The sequence below is a fragment of the Parasteatoda tepidariorum genome, chromosome 1 (genome assembly GCF_043381705.1).
Source record: "Parasteatoda tepidariorum isolate YZ-2023 chromosome 1, CAS_Ptep_4.0, whole genome shotgun sequence".
Taxonomy (NCBI): Eukaryota; Metazoa; Arthropoda; class Arachnida; order Araneae; family Theridiidae; genus Parasteatoda; species Parasteatoda tepidariorum.
Window position 1 is genome coordinate 26,835,015 of NC_092204.1, and position 25,855 is coordinate 26,860,869.

Genomic DNA, 25,855 nt, shown 5'->3' on the forward strand with positions numbered 1-25,855 from the left:
GGATGTTTATTAAAAATATATATATATATACACATATTTATGTCTGATTTTGTAACTTATATTGCCTGCACTAAATAAGCATGAGGCTATCCCCTCGAACCATTAAGGCAGAGTTCTAGTACATAAAAATCTGATCATTGTATCAAAGTTATTCAGGTTGATTCATTTTATTGATTTTTTGAGTACTGTACATAACATGCAGTAATTAATGACCCTTTGATTTAATATTAAATATAATTACCTGTATCGTAGTAAAATTTAATTCAAAGAAATAAACAGGGAGTATTTTGACAAATCATACAGAAATAAGTAACATAATTTTATGAAAAATTATATACATATACAAAAAAAAAATATTAGATTACATTTAAATTAAATAAGTGAAAAATTGCTTTAGAGAAGCATCAGGTTTCTTTTTCTATTGTCAAAGTTTTAATTTAAATCAGTTAATTTAATTAACAGAAATATTGTAGTCTTGGATTGTTTTTTCCCTACTTATCATTTATTCTAGTCTCTTTGCAGTGGCTCTAACACCAAGGCGCTTTCTCTTTACACCTAATACTTTTGAATTTTTGTTTGCATCAAGTGTAGATTCCTCATTATTATTATCCTTTCGACTTGATCTGAGTGAAGTATCTCTTTTTAAATGGCTTTTAGGTTTATCTTTTTTGGCATTTTGATTAGGTTGGAGTGGCGTTTTTCCCCTTCCGAAAGATGAATCATTTGCTTCTTCTTCTTCTATTGGTTCTTCTGGTTTTCTCTTTACTCCAGATACTTTTGAAGTTTTACTTGCATCAAGAGTAGATTTATCATTGTTAGTAGCATGTCGACTTAAGCTGAGTGAAACATTTCTTCTTAGAGCTTTTCTAGGCTTATCTTTCTTGGCAACATTTTGTTTGGGTCGGAGAGATGCATTTCTATTTACTGCTGATGAATTGTTAGTTTCCTCTTCCATTTGTTCATTCTGCACAGAAGAATCAGATTCATTATGAACAGACTCATCATTAGACTGATTTTGATGAGATTCTTCAATATCATTTGTAACATGTTCATCAGATTGTTCATTAGCCTCTGCTTCAACTTCAGACTGATTAACTGTTTCATGATGACTAGATGCAATAGAAGACATGGTTGATTCATCTTGCTGTTGAAGAACAGATGCAATCGCAGATGCATTGATACGAAAATCTCGAGCTGTGCTAAGTTTCATATGGTTTACTAAACTTTTATTGAATTTTTTGGAAAGGAGAATAAGTTCTTTTTCGTAAGATTCAATAGCAAAAACTAATGTTGGAATGGTTTTTATTTCTCTCATAGCTTTTGAGGTAGCAGCAGAGTTGGCTTTTTTCTTGGCGCCACTATCTCCTTCTGAAACAACCTGAAGATAAGTAATAAAACTATAAACAAATGTTGTTAGCTTTGTGTGGGATAATTTCACCAATTTTTCAAAAGCAGAATGCAATTGAACAGATTTAGATTTAGTGTGAAGCATAAGGTAATATTTTGCGAGAGAGGAAAGAGATTTATAAAATCTGGCCACTAATTTCAAAACATTATTAGCAACATTATCTGGAGGGACACTAGTTTGCACCATTTCATGCAACACCAGAATAAAATCAGAAAGCCGAGAACAAAGTCCTTGTTCCAAAGTGAACTTATCAGCATCTTTAACAACAGATATCAGTTCTGGTGGTATTGATGTATTTGCTTTTGTATAGTTAATTAAACATTCAATTTCATCCATAACTAAATCTAAATTGTATATTAAGTTAGGCACAATGTTTCGTGCTACTTCTTGAGTAATTATACTAAATTTAGGTGATCCTACAACATTCTCATCTGGATCAATGTCCTCCATGTTGTAATGTATATCAAAAGCAACTTCTTGAAAGAAAGTTAAGTCAGTCGATTGATGATGAGCAAGGCTAAGAGACAAAAAGATAACAGACTTAGAAATTGATAAGTTTTGAAATGTCTGTTGAGAACAAAGTTGTTTTAGCCATTTGTAAATGTCACTTGTAAATTCATTTGAAAATGAATCATACAAAGTCTTAATTATGGATAATAAAGGCACAATTTCCTTGACACTAATATCATTTTCAGTATCAGCTAATAATTTGACAATAGTCTTCTGAATGGATTTCAATACAAATTTAATTCCTTGACTAGATGAAAGGGAGTCTTGATTGCAAAGATTTACTATGAATTTACCAGCATTCTTTAGTTTGAAAGAAGTAACATAAGTGAAAATTGATGCCAGCCCTTCAGCAAAAGTTAAAGGTAGTTTTTCTAACTCCAGAGTTGGGTAATGAGCTTTTGGAAAATCACTATTCAAGCCTTCCATGTAAACCTTAAAATAGACCTTTGCTATGGATGATAAATAAGAAAAATAGTTTGGTAATGCATTAGAGAAATTATCAATGAAACCAGTGTCTGCAGATTTTGATAACTTTTGATTACAAACTGTAACAATATATAGAACAAATGCAGAATTATTCCTCAAAACATTTAAGCCGTCTTGATGTTTAAAAATACCATCAGTAAAAATACCCTCTAGAGCCCTTGCAAAAAATCTAATAGTAACATGCATTGGAGAAGTTACATTAACAATCTTTGCTTTGGGCTTCTTTTGTTTCTTTGTATTTAATAATTGTAGTATTTCATTGTATTTATCAAAAAGTTTCACAAACTCCTCACAGAGTTCAGAATCATACTCTTTATTTAGCATTAGAGAGTATTCCATTAATGTTTCGTAACAATTTAATATAAGACTCGATTTTAAACTTGTGCTGTTTGATTCATCAGGATCTTTTGCATTAACATTGAGATCCGTTACATCTACATCAGGCAATTTTTTCAACAAGTTTTGAAACAAGTCATACAACATTTTTTGAGCACTTTGATCATAATCTTCTTCATCAATTTCAGAAACATCTCCAGCTTCATACAAAATTAAGTGTATTACACAAAGAAGATGGGCTAAAGGTTCTTCTAGAATAAGAGTTCCTTGTTGATCTTGAAGACACAAGTTGAAATGCAATGGCAGGGTAGCACCGTCAGATTTATCATAGTATTTTTCTATTTGTCCCAATAAGAGTTCAAGCACAATGTCTTTCAAGGATTTATTTTGCAGTGTGACATCATATAAGTTTTCATATAATAACTGACGTACAGTACCTTGCTGCATTAAAATTCTTTTCAATAGACCCATAATTTCAAGGCACATTGTTTTAGAGGTTGGATTACCAGCACTAACATAAACATCAGCTTTAACTTGAGTTGATATCATTGATGCAGAAGAAGCTTGACTACTGAAAGATGTCTGGCTTTGGCTCAGGGATACTCTACCGATAGAAGTTAACTTTTTCAGAATCATCAAATAGCCACTTACAGCTACTTTTCTGGCACTAACATCTCTATGAAATAAAGCTTTCCTTAAAACGAGCATTAAAGTGTCTTTCAAAGGTGCACTTATTCTCAGCAACGGGGCAAGCGCTGAAAGAATGTCAATGGCATTGGAATGTGGTACAAGATGGATAAAATCTAAAATCTCAACTAATTTGGGAAGAATTTCAAGAAGAAATAAAGGATCACTTTGAACAATTTGGGATAAAATATCTATGTAATGTTTTACAGGTTTCTGAGACTTTGTAATAATTCTGTTCAGAATTTGATCCAGAATTTCCAACCTAACAATACGATAATTTTTAAAAGTGTCTCTTAAAATATGACTCCCTAAAGCACATCCTTCCTCAGAATCCGTTTTTACTGCTGTTCCTCCTAACACATATCGTGGCCCAAATGTATCAATCACTGAAAAGCCAAATTTAACCAGACCTTGACAAATATGATCCCAACCATAACGGCCACACTTTATGGTTTCTTTGATCAGTGCCAACATGTCAACATTATTTGGAACCATTTCTCGCAGCCAGTGAGATATTTTCTTCTTCTTTTTTAAATCATATGCTGACAATAAAGATTTTTTTAATACGTCAAATATTTCATCTTTGCCAGATACACTCTTAGACAAAGATAATGAGCATGCAAAAATGAATGGCAAAAACATAATTCCAGTTTGATGTTGAATTTTCTTCAACAAAGCACAAAACTCTTTGCAAATAGTTTGGTCATGCTTTGAACTATCAGATATCATGAGGATTACTGTACCCTCAGTTTGGCGGTAAACTACCTCATCGTCATTATCAATTAAATCCTCACTATTACGTTCGTCGTCAGATTTATGAATCAGTTCATCGTCTTTTTTAATGAAGTAGGATGAGACATTTTGAAAAATTTGTTGTCGATTTCCTTTAGAAGAAAATAGTAAAAGCTGATATACAAAAGAAGGCAAGTTATTGAGTTCAACTGTAGGCAAAAGTTGCAGTAATTTTTCTGACACAAGTTTTAATTCATCATCAGAGAGTTCAATATCTTTGAGTACTGAAGTTAGCTGAATCATGATTGGAATATCTAGATTTTCAGAAAGCAAAGATGATAGAATATCTTTTCTCAATTCTTTACCAGACATATCTGCACCCTGATGAACAATCGTATCTCGTACGTATAAACATGACAATACTTTAGCAAGTATTTCTAACCATTTAGAATTAGAGTCAGAAGCTGTTTTGGCGTAATCTATAAGAAATTCAGCCAACTTTACAAGATAGGATGTATGGAAGGTATCGATTTTTATTAGTAAATTACTAACAATATCTGAGACTAAACTATTAGATACATCAGTTATTTGAAGAATTGATAGAGCACATTTGAAAGTTTCAAATCGACGTTTCTCACTTTCATCAGAAACATCCGAGTAGCCTTGTAAAATACCTCTAATATAACTGCTAACTTCTTTGTTACCTGTTCTCGCTTTCTTTTGAATCGTTTGCAGCAGTTCGTGAAACGGTACAGAGTCCAAAATTTCTTGAAGTTCCATACTTAAAAATAGAAATTTAAACTATTATACAATATATATTTCTCATTAAATTGGCACAATTATAAAAACATACGTGAATAGTCTAACTTGATTTCGCGCCGATCTATGATGAAATTTTGTTTATTTAGATTCTGAAAGTTACGGTTATAGTAATTACGATAAACCACGAATATAGTAATTCAAATTTTACTGCAGCAAAATATAAAGGAATCAGACTGATTGATTTCAAAAAAAAGTTTCAAAACATTAATATAATGCACGAGAATTTAATGATATAAATAACATAGTTCATAAATAAGCATATAAGTAGTCACATACACATAACCGCGTCAGAATGAAGTTTCCTTGTTTTGTTGATATTTTTCGTTGTTTACTTTTGGGATAACATAGCAGTCTGCTTTTCAATACAGCAGTCTTGCTAAAAACTTCAATCATGTTGGGTGAGATTTTGCTAAATCTATAATTGATTTTGAAAGCAAAGAAATATTGTTAAGAACTTTGAATTAAAATTATTTTATGCTTTTAATAATTATATATTTTTACATAATAAACTTTTAAATATTGCTGTTTCGTATTGATTGAATATCTTATCTGTAAAAGATTCAAATGTCTGATTAAAATTTTCTTTAAATTTTTTGATTAAATCGTTTTGTTATATTTAAAGACAAGTATGGTGAGGATGATATCCAATAAGTTCGTCGTTCTCTATGAAACTGATTTGAAACAATATAATCCATTTCATTTACAAAATGTGCCACAAATTCAAATCTGTTATCTTTATCTGAAATTTTTTTTATTAATAGATTTTTTTTGAAAATCAGTATTGCTATACATTCATTTCGTAAAATGATGACCTTTAGCATGTTATTCATTTTTATGTTACATAATTCTTCCTTATGAAAGAAATATAACAACAGTAACTAATTTAAGCATTTCACACATGTTTGATTGAATAAGAGAATGAGTTATATAAGTACAGTGCAAGCAGTAGTAAAAAACAAATAAAAAATTTATTACTTTATTTAAAAAATTTAATTAAAGAAGTTTGCCACCAATATAAAAAATACCTAAAAATTTTGACGTTTTCAGGCTTTATATATATTGTTCATTATTTTTAGCATTATGTCATATCTGTATTTAATGCTTTCTTAATCTACTTTAGATAAGTGTGCCAGAGTGTTCCTACAAAGGCGTTTATATTCAGCAAAATCATTTCCAAAAATTACCACCCATTATACTGTCATCCCTAGAGAAACAGATCCTCGTTGGAAAGGTAAGTAAAATTTGTGATAATGGTACATAAGGAATAAAAGATACTTTTCAAGGAGATATTCACATTCATAGTTATACCCTTCATCATCCCCTTTAGTAATATCATTTTGTATTTCTCTTATGTCACTGTCCAGTTTTGAACAATGGGCCTGTGAGAAATGCAAAATATTGTAAAACTCCAGTTTTAGACTGTGACTTGTGAGACTGACAAAATTTGACAATGTAGAGAGGTTTGGCAATTAAATGTAGAAACATTAACTTAATTATTTAGCAATAATTGAAAATATATATATCAAATTATTAGTGAGTTTTATATTTTTTAAAAAGTTGTCAATTTCGATCATTTGTAAGCCAAAAATATGTGAATTTTTAATATTGTTTGAATGTACCTTATTATTTTTATATACCTTATTATTTGATTCTAACAGTGTCTTCATGTATTTTATTTTTTATAAAGTGGTATTTCCATATTGTTACCTTTTTGATCTACATGAAACTGCGGGCTGTTGTAATTTTAGAAATATATATGTATGTTTATATTTTTAAATAGAGCTGGGAGCTATTTACAAGTTTCACTGTTCAAATTTGTCCAATTCAGGAAATTTTTTTTTCCTTCTTAAGTTTCTTGTTTACTACAACCTAGTTGTTCTCAAAAGTCAGTGAATATTTTGATACTGGTACTAATACAAAAAATCTTTAATTTTATAATGTGTGCTAGTTCAAGCAAAGCAAAGCATTTTTTAAGTTAATTGTTAGGCTGAATTTAACTGTATTAAAATAACCATAGTAATATTGCCCCTGGAAAATATTATGTAAGTAAGAAGCTTGTTAGAGAGGTAAACAAAGGTTGAAACGATGGGTTGAATAAGAAAGATAGAGTAAGTTTTTTAGTTTATCAAAATAATGTAGATGGAATATTGCACCTTTAATATAAGTTGGATATCACCCATATATCCCGTATATCCAACTTAATATATTATGTATCTCACTGTTTTTTTTTATCAAATATTTTTCCTGATTTCGTGTCAAATTATATATTTCCTCCAAATATCTTATTAATATGAACTTGTCAAATATTGGTTTAATGACTAGTAACATTGATCAAAAACAACCAGGCTTCTTCTTTTGAAAAATACATATACTGTCTCTAAGATAAGCCCAAGTTGCTTTTTAAAGTAGCAATTTTCTTCAAATGCATGAATAAAAATAAAAGAACTTTTTTTTGCTCTCCTAAGAAATGACAATCTCATAATCGAGAAGACCATGACCTCCTTACCTGACAATTAATGATTGGGGAAGCACTTTTAATGCACATCATTGTATGTTCTTTCACACAAAAACCTTTAAAATTTAGTTTATGCTCGTGATATAAACCATAAAATGTAGAGATTTATGTATGAATGATGGCTTGGAGCATCCTCATAAAAATAGTATGTTGACATAGTATTTGTAATTCATATTGCATTAAAAATTTCTCTAAAATATATGTTCCCACTTGTTTTGTCTAATATTTTTTTTTTTTCTCTTCAAGATGTGCCAATGGAAAGAGAGAGCTGTGAAACAGATGTTGTAATAGTTGGTGGTGGTCCTGCTGGACTATCTGCTGCAATAAGACTGAAACAATTATCTAAAGCCAAAGATAAAGAACTCAGTGTGTGTGTCATTGAAAAAGCATCTGCAATTGGTAAAAAAAAAACATGTTTATTTAGTTATAAAAGTTTACAGTTGTGTTTCACGATTTTAATGTTTTATTTTCATACTTGAACATTTTATTTTGTATAATTTTTATCGTCTAGGTTTGAATTTTTTTTTTCTTCATGTAAATGTAAAACTTTTAATGTAAAATTATGTAGAGATTTTTTTTTTTTTTGCATTTGTTAAAAATAAAAAATTTTAAATTTGTGCATACATTGGTGTTTTTGCTTTTTATTATAATATATGTAAGCCAGAAAAAGTTATTAGTTTTTGTAATCTCTACAAAATGAGTAATGCTAAGAATCATTATGATGTTGAAAAACTCATAAATTAATAGTAGATTTATTTTTATAAATAACTATACAACAAAACAAAAATAAGCTTACATGTTTTACATAGAATAATTTTACCTGGGTTGCTAGTATGATTTATAAAATTTTAATTTTTCCATATATCTTGTGTATCACTAAGCTCATCTCTTAGTCTATAGTTTTTCTATCACTGATATAAAAATTTATGAGGTATAGTTAAAAATACATATTTTTGTATGGAATAGTCAAACCATAATGTAGTGATGAAAGGGTGGTAAAGGAACTACCCAATCGACGACTAAGGTCACAAAGCTTTTAATTTTATTATTAAATTAATTTTTTTAACAAGTAAATATTTGATTCCAGAAAAATATTTTATGAGGATTAAAATGTTTTTTTTTCTCTGTAAGATAAATTTAATAATAAAGTTCTAGATCATTACAATTTAAATCTTTGAATTTGAGAGAAAAAAAAGTTAAGATTATTTTCTTGGAGATATATTAAGTTTTTTTCTTATCTTAGAGTATTTTGTCACTTACAGTTCGTAAAAGAAAATTGGCCCTCGTTTCATTGGCATTTAACTTAAATTTTGAAGAAGTATTTTGCCCCAGCTATCCAAAGGTCTTTGCACACCACGGTCTTAAAAAAAATCTTTAAACAGATTTGACAAAGTAAAGTGTATTTGAGTTGTTTAATTGTATGGCTTATATTTGGTTAATATTTGTTTTAAGTATTTTTGATTTGATTTTTGGCTGAAACTAAATTACATTTTTTGCATAAATTCTTTAGTTCATTTATTTATCTATGATAATTATTATTTCATTTTATAATTTATTTATTTTTAAATTAGGTAATCATACTTTATCAGGGGCCTGTATTGAAACACAAGCTTTGGATGAGTTATTGCCAAACTGGAAAGAAGATGAAAGTGTTAGTTAAAGTTAATTTTCCTTTACAAAATTGGTATAATGTATGATGTTATAGTTTGTAATTTTACACTCTTTTATAGATCCCAACTTGATGGGATATATTTAAGACTTAAACTGGCATACAAGAGGTTATTTTAAAGAGGGAATTAACCAATGTATATTTCATACACTTCTGTGTGGCAAAGAGCTCTTAAATTTCACAAAAATTTATATATTTATGCTCCTAGTGTCAATACATTGTTTTAATATTTCTAAAAGTTAAAAAAACTTTTTTGAAACTTTTACCACTCTTTAAATTCTTTAAACTATAGACATGCTTATAGTCTTAAAAAGAGTAATTGCAGTATTTCATGCAGAATGCAGTTATTACCTAAATTGGTACATTATACCTTATTTTTCTTACTGTCAAAATAAGAACATAATTAAAACATAGTTATCTTGAATTTTTCAGGGTTTCAAGAGAACTCCAGTTACCTCAGATAAATTTGCTTTCCTCACAAAAACAAACAGGATATCTATTCCAATATTTAAAGGTAAATTAAAGTCTTTGACTTGAATCATACTATGATGTCATACTATTCATTTTAAATTATTTTTGTCTTCTTGCAAGATCAGGCTAGTTTTTTGCATCAAGTATGAGACTTAAAAACAGTTCTCTCTTTGTTTTTTTAAAGGTTTACCAATGTATAACCATGGAAATTACATTGTAAGGTTAGGAAATGTAGTGCAATGGCTTGCACAAAAAGCAGAAGAGCATGAAGTAGATGTTTATCCTGGTTTTGCTGCTAGTGAAGTAAGTTTTACTTCTTGTACGATCATTAATTTTTAATATGTCTTAATCTTAACTGATAGACTTCTAAAATAGCACTAATAATACAATCATTTTGATAACAATAGATGGTAAGACTAATTCATTACAAACTGCATTTTTATACTTGAACCAATTTTTTTGCAATGTTCTTTATTTATTTTTATGCAACATGTCTGACCATAAAAGGAACTGAAAAATTATTTTTAGATGTTTTGAAATTAGGTATGATTTGTTTAGTACAATAGATATATTTTACAATATGTATATATATATTAACATGCTAAGCATATCAACAGTTCAATTTATTGTAAAATTTATTTTATTGTTTTGCTGTTATATGAAATTAATGATTTTAGAAATAATTAACATTTTCTGAATACCATATACACATATCCCTTTGAATTTCATATTGTATGATCTAATTATTTAATACTAAGAATTTAAAATGTGTTAATCATTTACAATCAGGTTGTAATGTTGGTCACATCACATTTTAGCCAACCATTTCTGTTTCACCAACTTAACTGAGTGTTATTGCTTTTTTTTAAATTTTTTTTTTTACCCTTGGTGGCATTGGTACCCTCTTATTTTTGAATATTGAGTAATACCCACATAGTACAGGTTAGAATTTAAATTGTATTCATCCTTTTGAGAATGAATGCAACTACCAGCTAAAATATTTATTCTAGATATTATATTTTTGATTATGATAAATTATAGCTATTGTTTACTTAATAGTTAAACCAAAACCGTTGCAATAAACAAATTGTGCTAATGCATTAGTTTTCTCTCTCTCTTTTAGATATTTAAAATTAGTGTAACTAATTTTTTAAACTCCACTAAAATCAGTAATCCTCTTTATTCTTAATATTAATTGTTTTTTTAATTCATTTCTGGTAAACATTTGATGCCACATCACTATTTATTTATCTTCTTTTTAGATCTTATATCATGAAGATGGAAGTGTTAAAGGTATTGCAACAAATGATGCTGGTATAGCAAAAGATGGTTCTCCCAAGGTAAAATGTTTCTTAAATACTTAATATGTAATCTTTGTTGAATTAAATATATTATCCTCATTCAAGAATATTTGGAATGTTGTAAAATTTAAATATAATTTCTGAAAAGTATTTGATTCTTATTACTCTACTTTATAATTCTTTTTAATTTTGAGAATGTTCAAAACAATTAATTTTATATTTTATGTTTGCACATTTTCATTTTTAAAAAAAATAGGAGATTGAATCATTATAAAAACCAATTTAAAAGACTTATTATTTAGCAAAAAAAAATTTGTAAAAATTTTAAGTAAAATATATCTTGATAATTTTTTTTTTTTTTACTAAAAGGTTATGTATTTTCTTTGCTGTTACAAGTTCCTTAAAATTACCATGTAGTTGTTTTATTTTTTGTGCAAAATATATTTTATTTACATAAAATTTTATTTTATCTTATATTATGCTTAATGAATTCTTTGTGATGTCCTACTTAATGATTACTTTTTAAAAACCATTACAATTTTCTCATTTCTTAAATTCCATACTAATATGTTCTGATTTTCAGCTTAAGTTATTTAATTATTGGCTGAAAATGTACTTATATGAAATTGTCTTAGTTTTCATTTATGTAACTAAATACGAAAATTTTACTAATAAAAAAATAATATACAGAATTTTTACTAATGAACATGCAGACCATGAATGATTCATGAAATAATACTTGTAGTTATATTCAAAGTTTTAGCCAAGCAACTGGAAATATACATTAAATGGCACACTTTATCAATCAAACCAGATATAGGTACCCCAAACCCATCCTGCTGCCCCAAAAATCTGGTAAAAATTTCTCAATTAAACCAGTAAATCTCAAATCCATCCTGCTGCCTCAAAAATCTAGTAAAAACTACTCAATTAGACCAGATATATCTCACACCCATTCTGATGCCCATGCTTTGTCTTGTAAAAATTTTGATCATCTCCTGCTTTAGTATTTGTCATAAATCAGCTGTATGTAAAAATATAGTAAAAATTTAGTGATATAAAATGATTTTTTTGTTTATTGTCCTTATGTATTATATTTAATTTGCAACCTCATCTACAGGATACAGAGTGCATTTATGAACCCATGTTTCTGTGTTACTTTTGATGTGCTTGTTTTGCTCTTTTATTTTGCCCATGATTTTTTTTAAAACCACATTGTATAATAGGCAAATGGTACTCCTTCCACTTATTCAAGTGGCTTTTATTCCATTATCTATATTTATGGTTACCTTTATTTAGTTTAAGCTCATTAATATTCAAGAGTTTTGCTTTGATACAATGCACACTTTGTCATTGTTTAGTTTAGTTGCCATTGATTTCACTTCATGTGATGTTGGGAAATTCGCTTTTCCACTCTGATCATTTGAATATTAATGTTCAAGTGATTTGCTCACCAAATTTACCTCAATTCTACAATTAAGTGTTTATATCTATATTGTAACAAAATATTACCTTCCTCATCTCTTCTTTAGAAAATTTTTGATGACTGTGTTTCTCACTCTCATAGCTAAAAAAAACTATTAGATTTTACACATTTCTGGATAATTTTTAAAAACTATCTGATATCAAAATGTTATTGATGCAGTTATTACTTGAGTTATTTTATGTCAAAGCTTTAAGATTTCTTTTTTGAGTCGCATAATTCAGTTAAGCAAAAACTAGATATTAGCACAATTATTTTTTTTCCCACCTATTTTTACCTCTGTAAATGAGTAACTCACTTTGTTTAAATTTTGAAATAGTTTTTATTAAATAGTTTATATTGATATTTTTCAGATATTTTCAATGTAAATGAAGAACTATTAGTTATAAAATTATAATATTCTGCAAACATTTTCTCTTGTAAATGAAGTTAGAAAACGCGTGCCCTTTTTTGAAATTTTGATGCTATCTAATATAAAAGAGATAAATGCTTATTTTTTCTATCCTTTGGACAGAAATAAACTAAATGTTCTCCTTAACATAAAAAAATTGGGATTGTTTCAATTAAGGTTACTTGATGTTAATGTAAACTAATATTCAGAATTCTTCCATTCATTCTGTGCCTTCTCACTCATGTGACATGTAGGACACCAGACTATATTTTTTCCTCCTCTTTTCAATGCTTTTATTTATTTACAAGGAATTACTTTTCAGTTTAAAACTTTATAATTTCAATGTTTAAACATGTGTGTGTTTAAAATTTTGTTTTCTTTTAGTTTCTTTTTTGTTTCTTTTAGTTAAAATTATTAGAGTACTTTTGTAGGCTCTTTTAAATTTTTTGATTTAAATCTTAATTTTTTATTCTTAACTTTTGCAATCTTTTTAATTTTCTAAGTTGTGTTTAGTAATTTAAAGTTATTTAATGCTAAGGAAAGTTGAAATAATGAAAAAAAAATGGAAATAACACTTTTTTAATTTGAATTTTTTGCTTTGTTATTTAACCACATACGTGTAATTAAAAAAAAAAAAATTGCATTTTTTAGCAATTGTATGTTGTTTTAAATTTAATTTTAGGGGAGATGAGCAAGTAAAGTGACCTGAAAATAACTACACCAGCAATTTTAAGGACTGCCAAGAGGTAGTAAGAAGGGGGGCCTGGACCTAAGCATAATTTAAATAAGAGAAACTTGGTTTTTAAGTTATTTTATGACAAAATTGAAGATTTTTTATTTCACCTCGTATTTAGTTTAGAAAAAACTATTAGCAGAGGAATTTTTTTTTATAGCTACAATGGTTATTCTGTTTAAACTTCTAATTTATTTGAATTTATTGAATTGTAAAGTTGTATTTTCTAACGAACGAATCTCAATGCACTACAACATTATGATTTGTTTACCGCTTATTCATTTATTTTTCTATTAAATCGCTGGATAAGTGAAAAGCGCAGGGGAAGCAATCGAAAAAGATCTGAGCAAGCAGTTCCGCTGATTTGTGGATGGTGAAAAGCAAAGAGTGTACCATTTACCCATGGTACTGTTTCATTTTACTGTCATACTGTGATCAAAAATATGCATATTTTTTTAAAAGCAATTTTGTATTCATATTGCTTATATAAGTTAAATTCAGCAATCAAAACTGTTATTAGTTTTGCATTTATTTATTTATGATAATTTTTAATGGTGAAAATAAGACATTTTTACTTAATGTTGGCTTTTTTCTGAAAAATGAAATAGAATTTGAACGAACACTTTACAGCGATAAATGGAAGAAAGAAAATGCATATTTTCTTCAATACTTATGTTTTTATTTCTTTTCAAAATTCAGCTTTAGTTTGGTTTGTTTTAAAACATTGAGATATTAGAATTATACTTAGCTATGAGCCACTTATTACCACCCATTCTTCTTTTATTTCATGGCAAATTTTGTAAGAAATAATATTCGCAAACAGTAATACACCAATCAAGTGAAAACAAACTCTTGAATTCCCCAACTAATTGAAAAACGCCAAGGTAAAACCTTTCAATGAAATAGTTTTATAATCCAATCTTTCCTAGATTACTAGAAGCATCTTTTAAGAACACTGCAAAGTAAAAGCATGAAAAAGCTTACCGAATCAGTACATTGTTGTAAGAAATCACACTGCTAAAGCGGTGTACAAGCAAATAAAAAATTCCCCTTTGCGACACACGAGTAATGTTTGGGCATAATGACTCTTGATTATATAATAAGTAGTTAATGTAATCAAAATAAACTATAAAAGATGGGAATTTAACAAGACTTGAGAAAAAAAGGGAGTTAAGGGAACTGCTTTAGCAGTTTTAATAAGGTACAAAAAGTGAGCCCCCTGGTTCTTGAAAAAGAGCTTATTTTAGTACTTTTAAAAACTTATATTTTTTTTAATGATTGACTCACCTAATAGAATTCAACATTTTGTTTATTTCTCTTAGGAGTCCTTTACCAGAGGTATGGAATTTCATTCGAAATGTACTATTTTTGCAGAAGGTTGCCATGGTCATTTGGCAAAGCAGCTTTATAAAAAATTTGGTTTAAGAGATAACTGTGAACCTCAAACTTATGGTATAGGCTTAAAAGAATTGTGGGAAGTTGAACCTGCGAAACACAAACCTGGGACAATTGAGCACACAGTTGGATGGCCTCTGGTAATTTAAATTATATTATTTTGAAAAATAACTTCATTACTATTTACTTCTACATGGCAATAGTAGAAGAAGCAAAATAATTTTTTTTTTAAATTTTGCTTTAATTGATCATATATTTTGGTTCATTTTTTTCAAATAATCTTTATGCTTTTTTCAGTTATAGAAATTTTATAAATTTTGGACTGAAGCAGTTTATGAATCAAAACTTGCCTTTGATGTCTTCTCTTTAATCTCTGTTTTTATTTTTAAAAAATTTAATGATTCAAAATTATACTGTGTACTATTGTTTTTCAGATTGATTCATTTTAAACTATTGTGTAATAATTCTAAATATCATGCATGTGGGATAATTTAGAGAAAAGCTTAATGTATTTGGAACTGAAATAATCATTCATATTTTCTTTTTCTTAATCTATTATGACTGACATATATTAAAATTTTCTATAAATTTAATTATTAATCTTAAAATTTTTCCTTATGTTTTCTTTACTTATGTACTTGTACCTGAAATTATTGAAAACATTTATTCATCTGTATTAACTCTAAATGATTGTTTTTCTTAAATTAAAATGTATTTTTTTCTAATTTGCGAAATTATTTAAAATTTCCTATCTCTCTCTCTATATATATATATATATAATTTTGTAATATTTATGTTGCTCTAATCTTTCGTCATAAATTCAAATGTAAAACTAATATTTTGACTGTTCACTCACTGTCATAATTTTTAAGGAAATTATTTCTGTAATTAATAACTTGATCTTTCAGGATCGCCATACATATGGGGGATCTTTCTTATACCATTTGGATGATGATGCTCCTTTAGTGTCTGTAGGTTTTGTAATTGGTCTGGATTATCAAAATCCATATTTAAATCCTTTCAGAGAATTCCAAAGATTTAAACTCCATCCTTCCGTTAAACCTTTATTTGAAGGCGGTAAACGGATTGCTTATGGTGCTAGAGCTTTAAATGAAGGAGGTGTTCAAGTGAGTATATTTATTTAATTAATTATTATTTAATAAAATTTCAAGTATATGTTTGTATTTTATTAAATATTTAGATTCAAATATTTACTTACCTGAAATGTCGGAATTGGGTAAAGAAATTTAAAAGAAAAATGTTTATTCATTGAAGAGTCTAGAGTATAATCTTGTGATTGATTATTCATTAATTTTCAAGATAATTCATAAGGTTATAGATATTTTTTATAAAAAAAAAGCTTCTAATGCCATAAATACCTTTGTATTGTATGTATCTTCTAAATTGTATAAATTTTTCTTCCTTAATTTTTTTTTTAAATATAGAGCTCCTTTTTTTTCCTTCAACAAAAAATTTCTTTTTTCATAAAGGATTTTCTTTTAAAATGACTTTTTTTAAATATTTTTTGAAAAGTTTCTGCTTAAAATATTACTAGTTTTTCTTCCAAGTAATAATAGTAATTGCAGATACTGAAATTAATGTGTTTCAAGCAATAAAATAAAAAATCATAAATATTATATATTTAGAATGAAAGATTAACTCATTGTAAAACAAATTCTAATGTTGTTAGTTAATCCTGAAGAAAGTAAAATTTCAATTGCTGCAAAAGATAGTAATAAAAGTCAACAGCTTTTGGTGCTCGAAACATGCCTTCATTCGTCTATCTTTCCATCCCATATTACCTTCATAATTTTTAAAACTAAAGAAGTTTTTATATCATCATGTATATTTTTCCTCTTATATTTCTTGGAATTTATTCATACTATAACTTTTATTAATGTTTGCATAATTTATTAATAAATCAGGAATAATTTCTGATTCTCGTAAAATTTTTGTGTGACTATTAAATATTTTATATTTCTAAAGAAAGAAAACAGCATTTTTTTGTAATCTGAAATTAAGAATTTTTAATGAAATGTTCAAGTATAGTTTTATTAACTTGTTTGTTTATTCTCACTCATTTTTTTTCCTAGTTCATGTGAGTTCTAAAATAATGATAAATTAATATAGTGAACTATTTTCCTTAAGTCTATAAACTATAGTTATTGGTGGTGAATTTTTTAATTAGTATACTTTTTTTGTTCTAAAATACAATTTTCTTTTCACAAATAAGCTCATAAAATATGTTTATTTTTAGAGTATACCGAAACTAACATTTCCTGGAGGATGTTTAATTGGTTGCAGTCCTGGTTTCATGAATGTTCCTAAAATTAAAGGCACTCACAATGCTATGAAAAGTGCCATGATTGCTGCTGAAACTGTCTTTGATCTTGTTACTGCAGAGGAGACTAAGTCTAACACTATTGGTACTATAAAACTTACATTAGATTTTAATCATTAAATTTGATTTGTTATTTTCAATAGGTGGTATTCTACTTAATTCTTTTAAGTTATAAATTTTGAATTTCATTCTATTGTTCAGAAAGTAATGTCATTGATATTATAGTGAAGCTTTTATGCATGGTTGCTGAATTATCTCAAACGATTTCGTGAGTAAGGGCAGGATGCTCTTTTTCTTTTTTTTTTTGCCTCTTGTGCAAGTTGCTATGCAATACTCAATGAATTGCTATTAAATTTTGTATGTTTTCTAGTTTACAATGGAAGCTTTTTCTGCAATAAAATAAGCCTTAGGTGATGATTGTTTGTCGGAATTCCAACCCTACCAGTGGCACAAGGCATTTTTTAAAAGTTGTGTAAGGGAATGATGAAATTCATGTTGGGAGACTAACAACTACCACTGATAAAAATTTGAAGGTCACAATTTAATTCTTGAACTTTAACCATCACTTGAGTGTTCATTCGATGGCACAGACGTTAAATATATTACAAGTATCCTCTTTTGGAAGTTAGTAAAATCTAAAACAACCAGAGCCAGAACCAATTTTTAGAAAATGAAAAATAGCATGACCCTTTTTTTACTTAGATAAAGATGATTTAATTTCTTATTATCTATAAATTCATTAAGTGTTCAAAATTTATCATATATCCCGGTGTATACGTTGACCATGTACTCTTAATTACGAGATAGCACATTTCTGGCATACGGTGTGTGTAAGTCAACCGCTCATAGATCCAAATATAAAAATTTCTAAAATTGTGTAAAAGAAATTTTTAAGTTTACAAAATTTTTAGAAAAGTGTGAAATTTTCAATTATTTGAACAGAAGTAAGATTTATTTTTATAAGGTAAGGGTGAAGTAAAATCCATTGAAGTAGAATTATATATTTTAAAATATTCTTGAATAAAAATGCAAAAGCTAATTGTATCTAACATATTAGGGTAAATTAATTTAGAAATGTTCATATCTATCTCATTTCACAATCAACAAATATCCGGCTTTATTACCGGTGTATAATTTTGGAGGTTTGAAAAGTAGACTCATATACCAGGATAGATGGTGGTATTCTGCTAATAGTTCTACTAAGTCTTTAAAGGACTTTTTTGTTTTAAGTGATATAAGATTATACGATAAATAATGCTTTCATATACTGTGACATAATCTCCAATTTTTAAAACACATGTTATTTTTAAACAAACATGGTGTACTACTGAGATTTTTGTGTACATTGTTAACACTAACTTATTGAATATGTGTGACAAATTTTTCATGCTTTTTGAAACTTTTTGTGGGAACGGATTATAAAAAACCCATTACTATTTTTGACAAGGAATGGAATACATCCGAAAAATTAAAAAATAAAGCACACTCCACACTTTGCTTTTCCTTCTTCGTAACTTAACCATAGCATGAAATCAATCCACAGTTGCAGAAACTTGAGTTAGGTTTGCTCTAACATCTCTTTTTTGTGTTAAAACAAATTTTTCGTTATAAATCAAAACAAACACATCAAAGTACACATCTTAGTGTAATCGTTATCCAAATTAATATAATTTTTTTTATTCAGGATTTCAAGTCTAAAAGAACACTTTAAAAGATATTAAAATAATGGACACAACTATTACTATTAGCCACCATGGCAATCAGTATTTTTCAACCCTTAATAATAACCATACCATTTTCTGTTAATGTTAAAGTTAGAAATCTATAGTAAACCAAGGCTGAACTTGACTGTAACTGATTGTACATAGGATTGCACATATCTTGATATCGGGGAACATTGCTTGTGGATCGTGGCTTGCACCAACCACTGTGGTATGGTCCACAAAACCCTAGAGTTCTGCAGAACACCATTTAGGAACCAATGGTCTAAGCAGCTTTCTATGTAACTGTTAAGTTACTGACCTAGTTCAGCCTTGAATTAACAAATGTTATACTTGTTAAAATGTGAAAAATAAAAACTTCATACTTGTTCTTAAAGCTCCAGAACCGGTGGAATATGAGAAAAAATTGAAGGAAAGCTCTATATGGAAAGAACTACATTCTGTGCGAAATATCCGTCCATCGTTTCACTCATTTTTAGGATTTTATGGTACTATGTTATACACTGGAGTTTTCTACCTATTTGGACGAGGAAAAGAACCATGGACATTGTCTCATCATGGTATAAACATACTTTTCAGATTTTAAATATAAATTTAGTTGTACTCCTTTACTATGAATCATATTTTGATTTAAGATATTGCTATTTTTATAAACTTAAAAATCATTTAAGATAAATTATTTGGTAACTAAAAAAACATTTTATAAATAAGGGTAAAAAAAATACAATGAATTTAAATAAAACTTAATTCTGCTTATCATGCAATACTGTATGAAATATTTTCTTACAAATTATAAATCAATATAATGCACATATTTTACTTGCTTGAATAATGTAGTTTCGCCCGGACATTATATTTATGAAATTTGTCTATTTTTAATATGGAAAAAAGTCGTGATAAGACTCAAATTTTTTTTTTTAAGTTCGTCTTGTATCATAGTCTAAACATTGGTCCATAAGTGTATGACACTTTAAACACCAGATATTGCACCGATCACCTTTTTTGTTTTTTAATCCAACATAGTTTAAGTTGTTACTTTATAATTTTTCAAGAATTATGCATTATTATGTGATTTTGTTTTTTGACGCTTTCCATTTGTTCGATAAGGCTTCTTTTGACGCTTATGGAGAATTGGAGACGCAATTTCAGAAACTCAGCTTGAGGGATGAAGAAAAAAATTGATTTATTAGTTACACTGATAATGCAAGATAAGCATTTTCAATTGTTTTTTATTTCCTACAAAATAACAAGTGTATATTTTTTTTAATATGTACTATTAAAATATAATATGATAAAATTACTTTGCATCATATGTGTGATGTGAAATCTTATTGGAAAACGAGAAATCAGTGCTAATATTCAAAGTTTTATAGAGAAACCCGACAATTTTAACAATTTTTTTTTAAAAATCTAACTAAAAAATAATCTTGTTCAATCAAGTAAATACATGAATGAAAATAAGATTAAACTATTTGAAACAAGAATGTAAAGTAATATAATTTAAAATGTGCTTCAAATGAAAAATTATATTACTAGAGATTAAAATAAAATTGAACAAATCCAATGAAGCCTCTTATATAATATACATATATCCAATAAACAGATAGTGTAAGCTTTTGTATAATTCGATTATATTGTGGTTAGGGTCCTATTTATTAAATAACAGAATTCAAATATGTCTGCTTATTTAATTCATTCTTAACCACTGTTAGTTTTTTTTTAATTTGTTGTTGTAATTACTCAACAAACAGATGAAGAAAAAAATCTAAACATTGCTTATCCATTCATTTGTAGAGTATTAAAATTATAAAACAAACCAATAATTAATAATCTTATCATAAAACTGCATTGCTCATCTAAAAATATTGTGTGACTGATATCCTTAAATGATAGAATTAGTAAATGTAATTATGTAACTTTAACAGTTATATTTAGTCAAGTTTTAAAACCGTTACAGGTGCTGATCATGGAAAACTAAAACCTGCAGCTGAATGTCAGCCTATTGAGTATCCCAAGCCTGATAATGTTGTTACATTTGATCTACTTTCATCAGTTGCTTTGACAGGCACTAATCATGAAGATCAACCTGCACACTTAACTCTAAAAGATGATTCAATTCCTGTTGAAAGGAATTTAAAATTATTCGATGGTCCAGAACAACGATTTTGTCCTGCAGGTACATTTTTTACTTGATTCTTTGAATCAGCAGTCCCAATTTCATTTCGCTACGGAACCCAAAGTAATTGAACTTCTTTTGGCGGAATCCCAAATTTTAAAAAAACTTTCAATTTGGTAGGTGTAAATATACTAACAGGAAAAAAACGATAAATTTACTTAGAAATATATTTAATGTCAATCAAATTATTTTTATCAGAGAAAAACAATTCTTATTCATGAATTTTTTATTTTATTTTGTTGAAATACTGTTNTAATCATTTTTAAATTCTTTTTTTTTTTTTTTTGGAAATTTATTAAGTATATTCTTATTGGAAAAAACATTTTTAAAAAATATATTTTTTATTGTAATTTTACACAATTAATTTTAAAAAATAACCTTAATATTAAATAAATTATAGATTATTGGTTGGATACAAATGTATTACAGGTTTAAAAAATGATTTCTGGTTTAAAAAAAGGAAAAGTCCCAATTCACGGAAACCTAGGAATCCACGGAATACCATTTGGGAACCCTTGTTTTAAATTAAGATTTGATGCCATATTGTGGGCAATTTTACTTATGGTTAAAGAACTAATTTATTATCATTTAAACTTAGTTCAAGTGTAAGCTTGAAATATATGCAAAAGATGTTTGGTTCAGTAGTTTTATTTATAGATTATATGTAACCTAACTACCCAGAAAGCTCAGTATGTATTTCAGTTTTCCAAATTATTGAAAAATTATAAATTTAGATTGATGTTTTTATTTTTACTGAAATAGAAATACTTGAAGTATAATGGGTATTTTCAATACTATGGCTGTACAATACACAGTTTGTGGGCTTTACATCAAAACATTTAATTTTATACAAAAAGTTAAATCATTTTCATCAAAATGTATTGTAAAACATTAGACAATAGGTAGTTAGGACAAATAATGTAACATTTTATTTTAATTGCTAATTAAACATTAAAAAGAAAAACAACTATTTTTAATTTATTTTTATGAAATCAAAGTTTATAGAAAATGTTTGCTCAAACTTTGTTTGTTACTTTTACAATAAGATTGGACTGTAATAGTTTCTGAAAGCACACATGTAAGAGTAATTTTTTTTAAAAATTTTAATATACCAGTTTTCATAAAATGTTACTTTTACAAAAGTTCAATAAAAAACTGGAGTTGATTAATTAACTAACATATTTTCAAGGTGAGATAACTCCCTACTCTTAAAGATTAGTTTCACATCTAAAATAATTATAATTTTTTAATTCTGTATAATGCCTACCCAGAAAAATGGCCTATATATGAAAAAATGCCTATATAAAAAAGTGGTAATACATATTTGCTCATACTCGGTGGCTATTTCTTTCTGTTATTTACCACTTTGGCTTTAAAAAAGGTCTATGCAAAGATTTTAAATACATAAACTAATCCTTAACTAATGTGTGATGATTTTTGCTGTTTTTGTTTTTTCTTTTTAGAAAAAATTAACTGTTCTCTGTGGCATAATTTTTTCGAGCTTTCTGCAACAATTCTCTCTAATACAAATACCTGATATTATAATTCTGAGACATTCATATATATATATTTGTTACTTATTTAAAGTAACAGAAGCACATTCTGTTTACAAGAAAACCCTTACATATAGAACAGAACAGTATATATATGTTTCTTTATTTATAAATGTAAGAATTTTTTTTTTAAATCTTAAATATAAAAGAATACATATTCTAATATTATTAGTGATATTCTCCTGTTCTAAAAAATATTTGTATAGTTAACCTTTTTTAAATTTTTGCTATTTGTAAATTACTTTAAAATCAATATGAAATTCTAGCTAAAACCATTCTTTTATTTTCAAAAGAAAGTTGGAAAACAAAAATNAATCGGAGTTTTTGATAAAAAGGCTGAAATTCGAGAGACAAAAAAAATCTCATCCCTGTATAAAGGTCAACCAGTTTTCTCCCAAGGAAATGATTTTTAGAGAAACTTCAGAGGAAGGAAAAGGAACTTCAATAATTTCCCTCCGCGGAAAATTAAATTCCTCATAAAATATTTTAACTTGTGCAAAAAAAAATTTCAGCGGAAATTAGCGGAAAAAATGGAAAAATCTGAAAAAAAGCGGAAATCCGCGGAAGAATCTCATCCCTGATTATTAGTCATATTCTCCTGTTCTAAAAAATATTTGTATAGTTAACCATTTTTAAATTTTTGCTATTTGGAAATTACTTTAAAATCAATAGGAAATTCTAGCTAAAACCATTCTTTTATTTTCAAAAGAAAGTTGGAAAACAAAAATCACAAGCTTTTTTTTCCCAAACTCAGATATGTGAGAAAGATATTTTTTGAACATAATTCTGCGGAAAGAAGAAAAAAAGTTCTGCAGAAAAAAAATATTTCTAAAAATTTTGCAGATAAAAAAAACCCCAAATTTCTTTGTTTCTTCAATAAAATCTTTCTGCAGGAACTCTGTAATGTTATGTAATGATGGCGCCGTGTCACCACGATTTTGCTATGAGGAAACCGTTCCTTTATAAAAACATTAAGTACTAATAGATTAAGATAAAATACCTTTTATTTCTCTCCTTTAGGATAATCAAACTATTTCTTTCAACTAGTAAAACTCAAAACATTCTATATTGTTACGTATGATTTTCTCGTAATAAAATTTTTTTTCCAGGTGTCTACGAGTATGTGCCATTAGAGGAAGGAGATGGACAACGTCTACAAATAAATGCGCAAAACTGTATACATTGCAAAACTTGTGACATTAAAGATCCAAGTCAAAATATTAATTGGGTGACACCAGAGGGTGGTGGTGGCCCTGCTTATAATGGAATGTAAAACTCAGCTGTTTTGTTTTATACACAATTTCACAGCCATAAAGAATGGATATTTTTTATCATAAAAGCACTTATTTACAAAGTTTAATGTTAAAACATCTATATAGATTATTTAATAACACATTTTATGAAGAAAAAGTGCTCTCTGCATCTTCTTGTTATATTAAATTTAATCATATGAAAATTTAGATTCTGGGTCTTTGTGTGTTGTGTTAGCAAAATATTTTTACTGAATATTTTTATTTATTTAAATATTTATATCTTTAATATAAGAAAAGAGTTCATAATAAAGTATTTTTATATTTTGAGTGAATTGCATTTTATAATCAAGTATTAAACCCATATCCTAAAAATGACTGCTAATTTGAATAGATCAATTTATGAAAAACAACAAATAGTTGATAGAAATGTTTGTTTTGCTGTATTCTACTAGGAAACCAGAGAACTTATTTCAACAAAGTTCCTCAGCATATGATGTGGAGTAGAAAAATTATAAAACAATATTTTTTGCTGTCTGTTAGATTATTCCAAATGTATTGACATATATTAATTTTATTCATAGACTAAACCTTGCTGTTGCTGTAATTATAGATTATTCGGAAAACATTGATTTAAAAATTTTAATCAATTATCAAAGCTATCTGTTGATGAACTTTGTATAAATTAACTAATTTTGAAACTCTCTGGTTTCCCAAGCAAATTTCAAATTTTCATGTTCTTCTGTTTTCTTTAATAGATTTATTTTTCAAATCCATTAAAGAAAGATTTTGAGACAGCTAATATAAATGCATTATCATATATTAAGATAAAAAAGAGAGGAAAAAAACATAAATGAATAGTAAAATTTTTATTTACATATAAGGCACATGTATAATTTTAACTAGCGGAACCCTTTAAGCATTACAACTCTGGGCAAATATGCTTATCTTTCTCCTTTATATACAGAGTTTCATTGAATATCATGAGTGAAAAATAATTGCATACTTAAGGTAAGAAAAAAGCCAGCACTGACGTTCAGAAGGTTCATATAAGTGTACAAATTCCTATTTAACTTCTATATTCAGATGTACATGCAATTTATCATTTATACATTCTTACAATGATTAAATTATAAAAAATAAGCAATTTTAATTCATCACACTTCACAATAAAATACATTTAGTTATTATTTATAACAAAAGTAAATTTACAGTCTTTTTTTCTTAAACTAGAGTTCAAATTATTATTTATCACAAACAAAATTTGTCTACTAAATATGCAAAAAAAATTTAAAACTTAAAAAAATTATATTGATGTTTATAAAAAAAAAGTTCTAAATACATCAAAGGCATTTTGTGCATACGTTATATAATTTAATAAATAGGCAGAGATTACTGAAGAAATAATACGTTCAACACCCTAAAATAAAATTCTTTTGCAGTTGAACATCTAGATTAATGCCAAAAAATGATATGTTAATTTATTATTTGAAATAAGCTCACAATTTATAAAACAAATATCGGCATACTTCAGAGATAAAAATTATTAAATATACACGAGTGTTTTAACTACAACAAAATATGCACAAGTTAGATCCTGGCAACTAACTAAGCTTGATAAAAAGGCGTATATATAGCAAGGTGCACCTGAAATATGTCGTAGCTGAATATCCTCTCATTAATTGTGGTATGGAAGTTAGGAGACACCTATTGAGGGGTACCATCTCAGGTGCTATCCATGTCTCTGACCAGGGTTAAAATTATGTGGCTGTTAAAGGATAGAGCAAAAAAAAAGAGGCTGGGTGCTTAGCCATAGTTGGGAGAAGTGCAACAAAATATGTATGTGGTAACTATAATATATCATGAAATGTTAAG

At 27.4% G+C, this 25,855-nt stretch overlaps 2 protein-coding genes across 2 annotated transcripts; one reads left to right on the top strand and one right to left on the bottom strand.

Moving 5' to 3' along the window:
* Positions 1–306: 306 nt before the first annotated feature.
* LOC107453755 (Fanconi anemia complementation group I) lies at positions 307–5,269 on the bottom strand. The gene has a single exon (XM_016070691.3). It carries the CDS (start codon positions 4,937–4,939, stop codon positions 503–505), a length of 4,437 nt encoding a protein of 1,478 aa, XP_015926177.2. The 5' UTR covers positions 4,940–5,269; the 3' UTR covers positions 307–502.
* Positions 5,270–5,306: 37 nt separating this feature from the next.
* LOC107453756 (electron transfer flavoprotein-ubiquinone oxidoreductase) lies at positions 5,307–24,310 on the top strand. Its single transcript, XM_016070693.3, has 13 exons — positions 5,307–5,379; positions 6,102–6,212; positions 7,743–7,895; positions 9,068–9,147; positions 9,598–9,679; positions 9,821–9,939; positions 10,899–10,976; positions 14,867–15,079; positions 15,848–16,066; positions 17,197–17,365; positions 19,379–19,561; positions 20,959–21,177; positions 23,840–24,310. The coding sequence occupies exons 1-13, from the start codon at positions 5,373–5,375 to the stop codon at positions 24,001–24,003; spliced, it is 1,797 nt and encodes a 598-aa protein (XP_015926179.2). The 5' UTR covers positions 5,307–5,372; the 3' UTR covers positions 24,004–24,310.
* The last annotated feature ends 1,545 nt before the right edge of the window (positions 24,311–25,855 follow it).

What these genes read in the sequence shown, in the direction of transcription:
- LOC107453755 (XM_016070691.3), bottom strand. Translation starts at nt 4,939, where the DNA reads ATGGAACTTCAAGAAATTTTGGACTCTGTACCGTTTCACGAACTGCTG.
- LOC107453756 (XM_016070693.3), top strand. An exon ending in TAAATGAAGGAGGTGTTCAA is followed by an intron (nt 16,067 to 17,196) that starts GTGAGTATATTT and finishes GTTTATTTTTAG; the next exon opens with AGTATACCGAAACTAACATT. An exon ending in ATGGACATTGTCTCATCATG is followed by an intron (nt 19,562 to 20,958) that starts GTATAAACATAC and finishes AAACCGTTACAG; the next exon opens with GTGCTGATCATGGAAAACTA.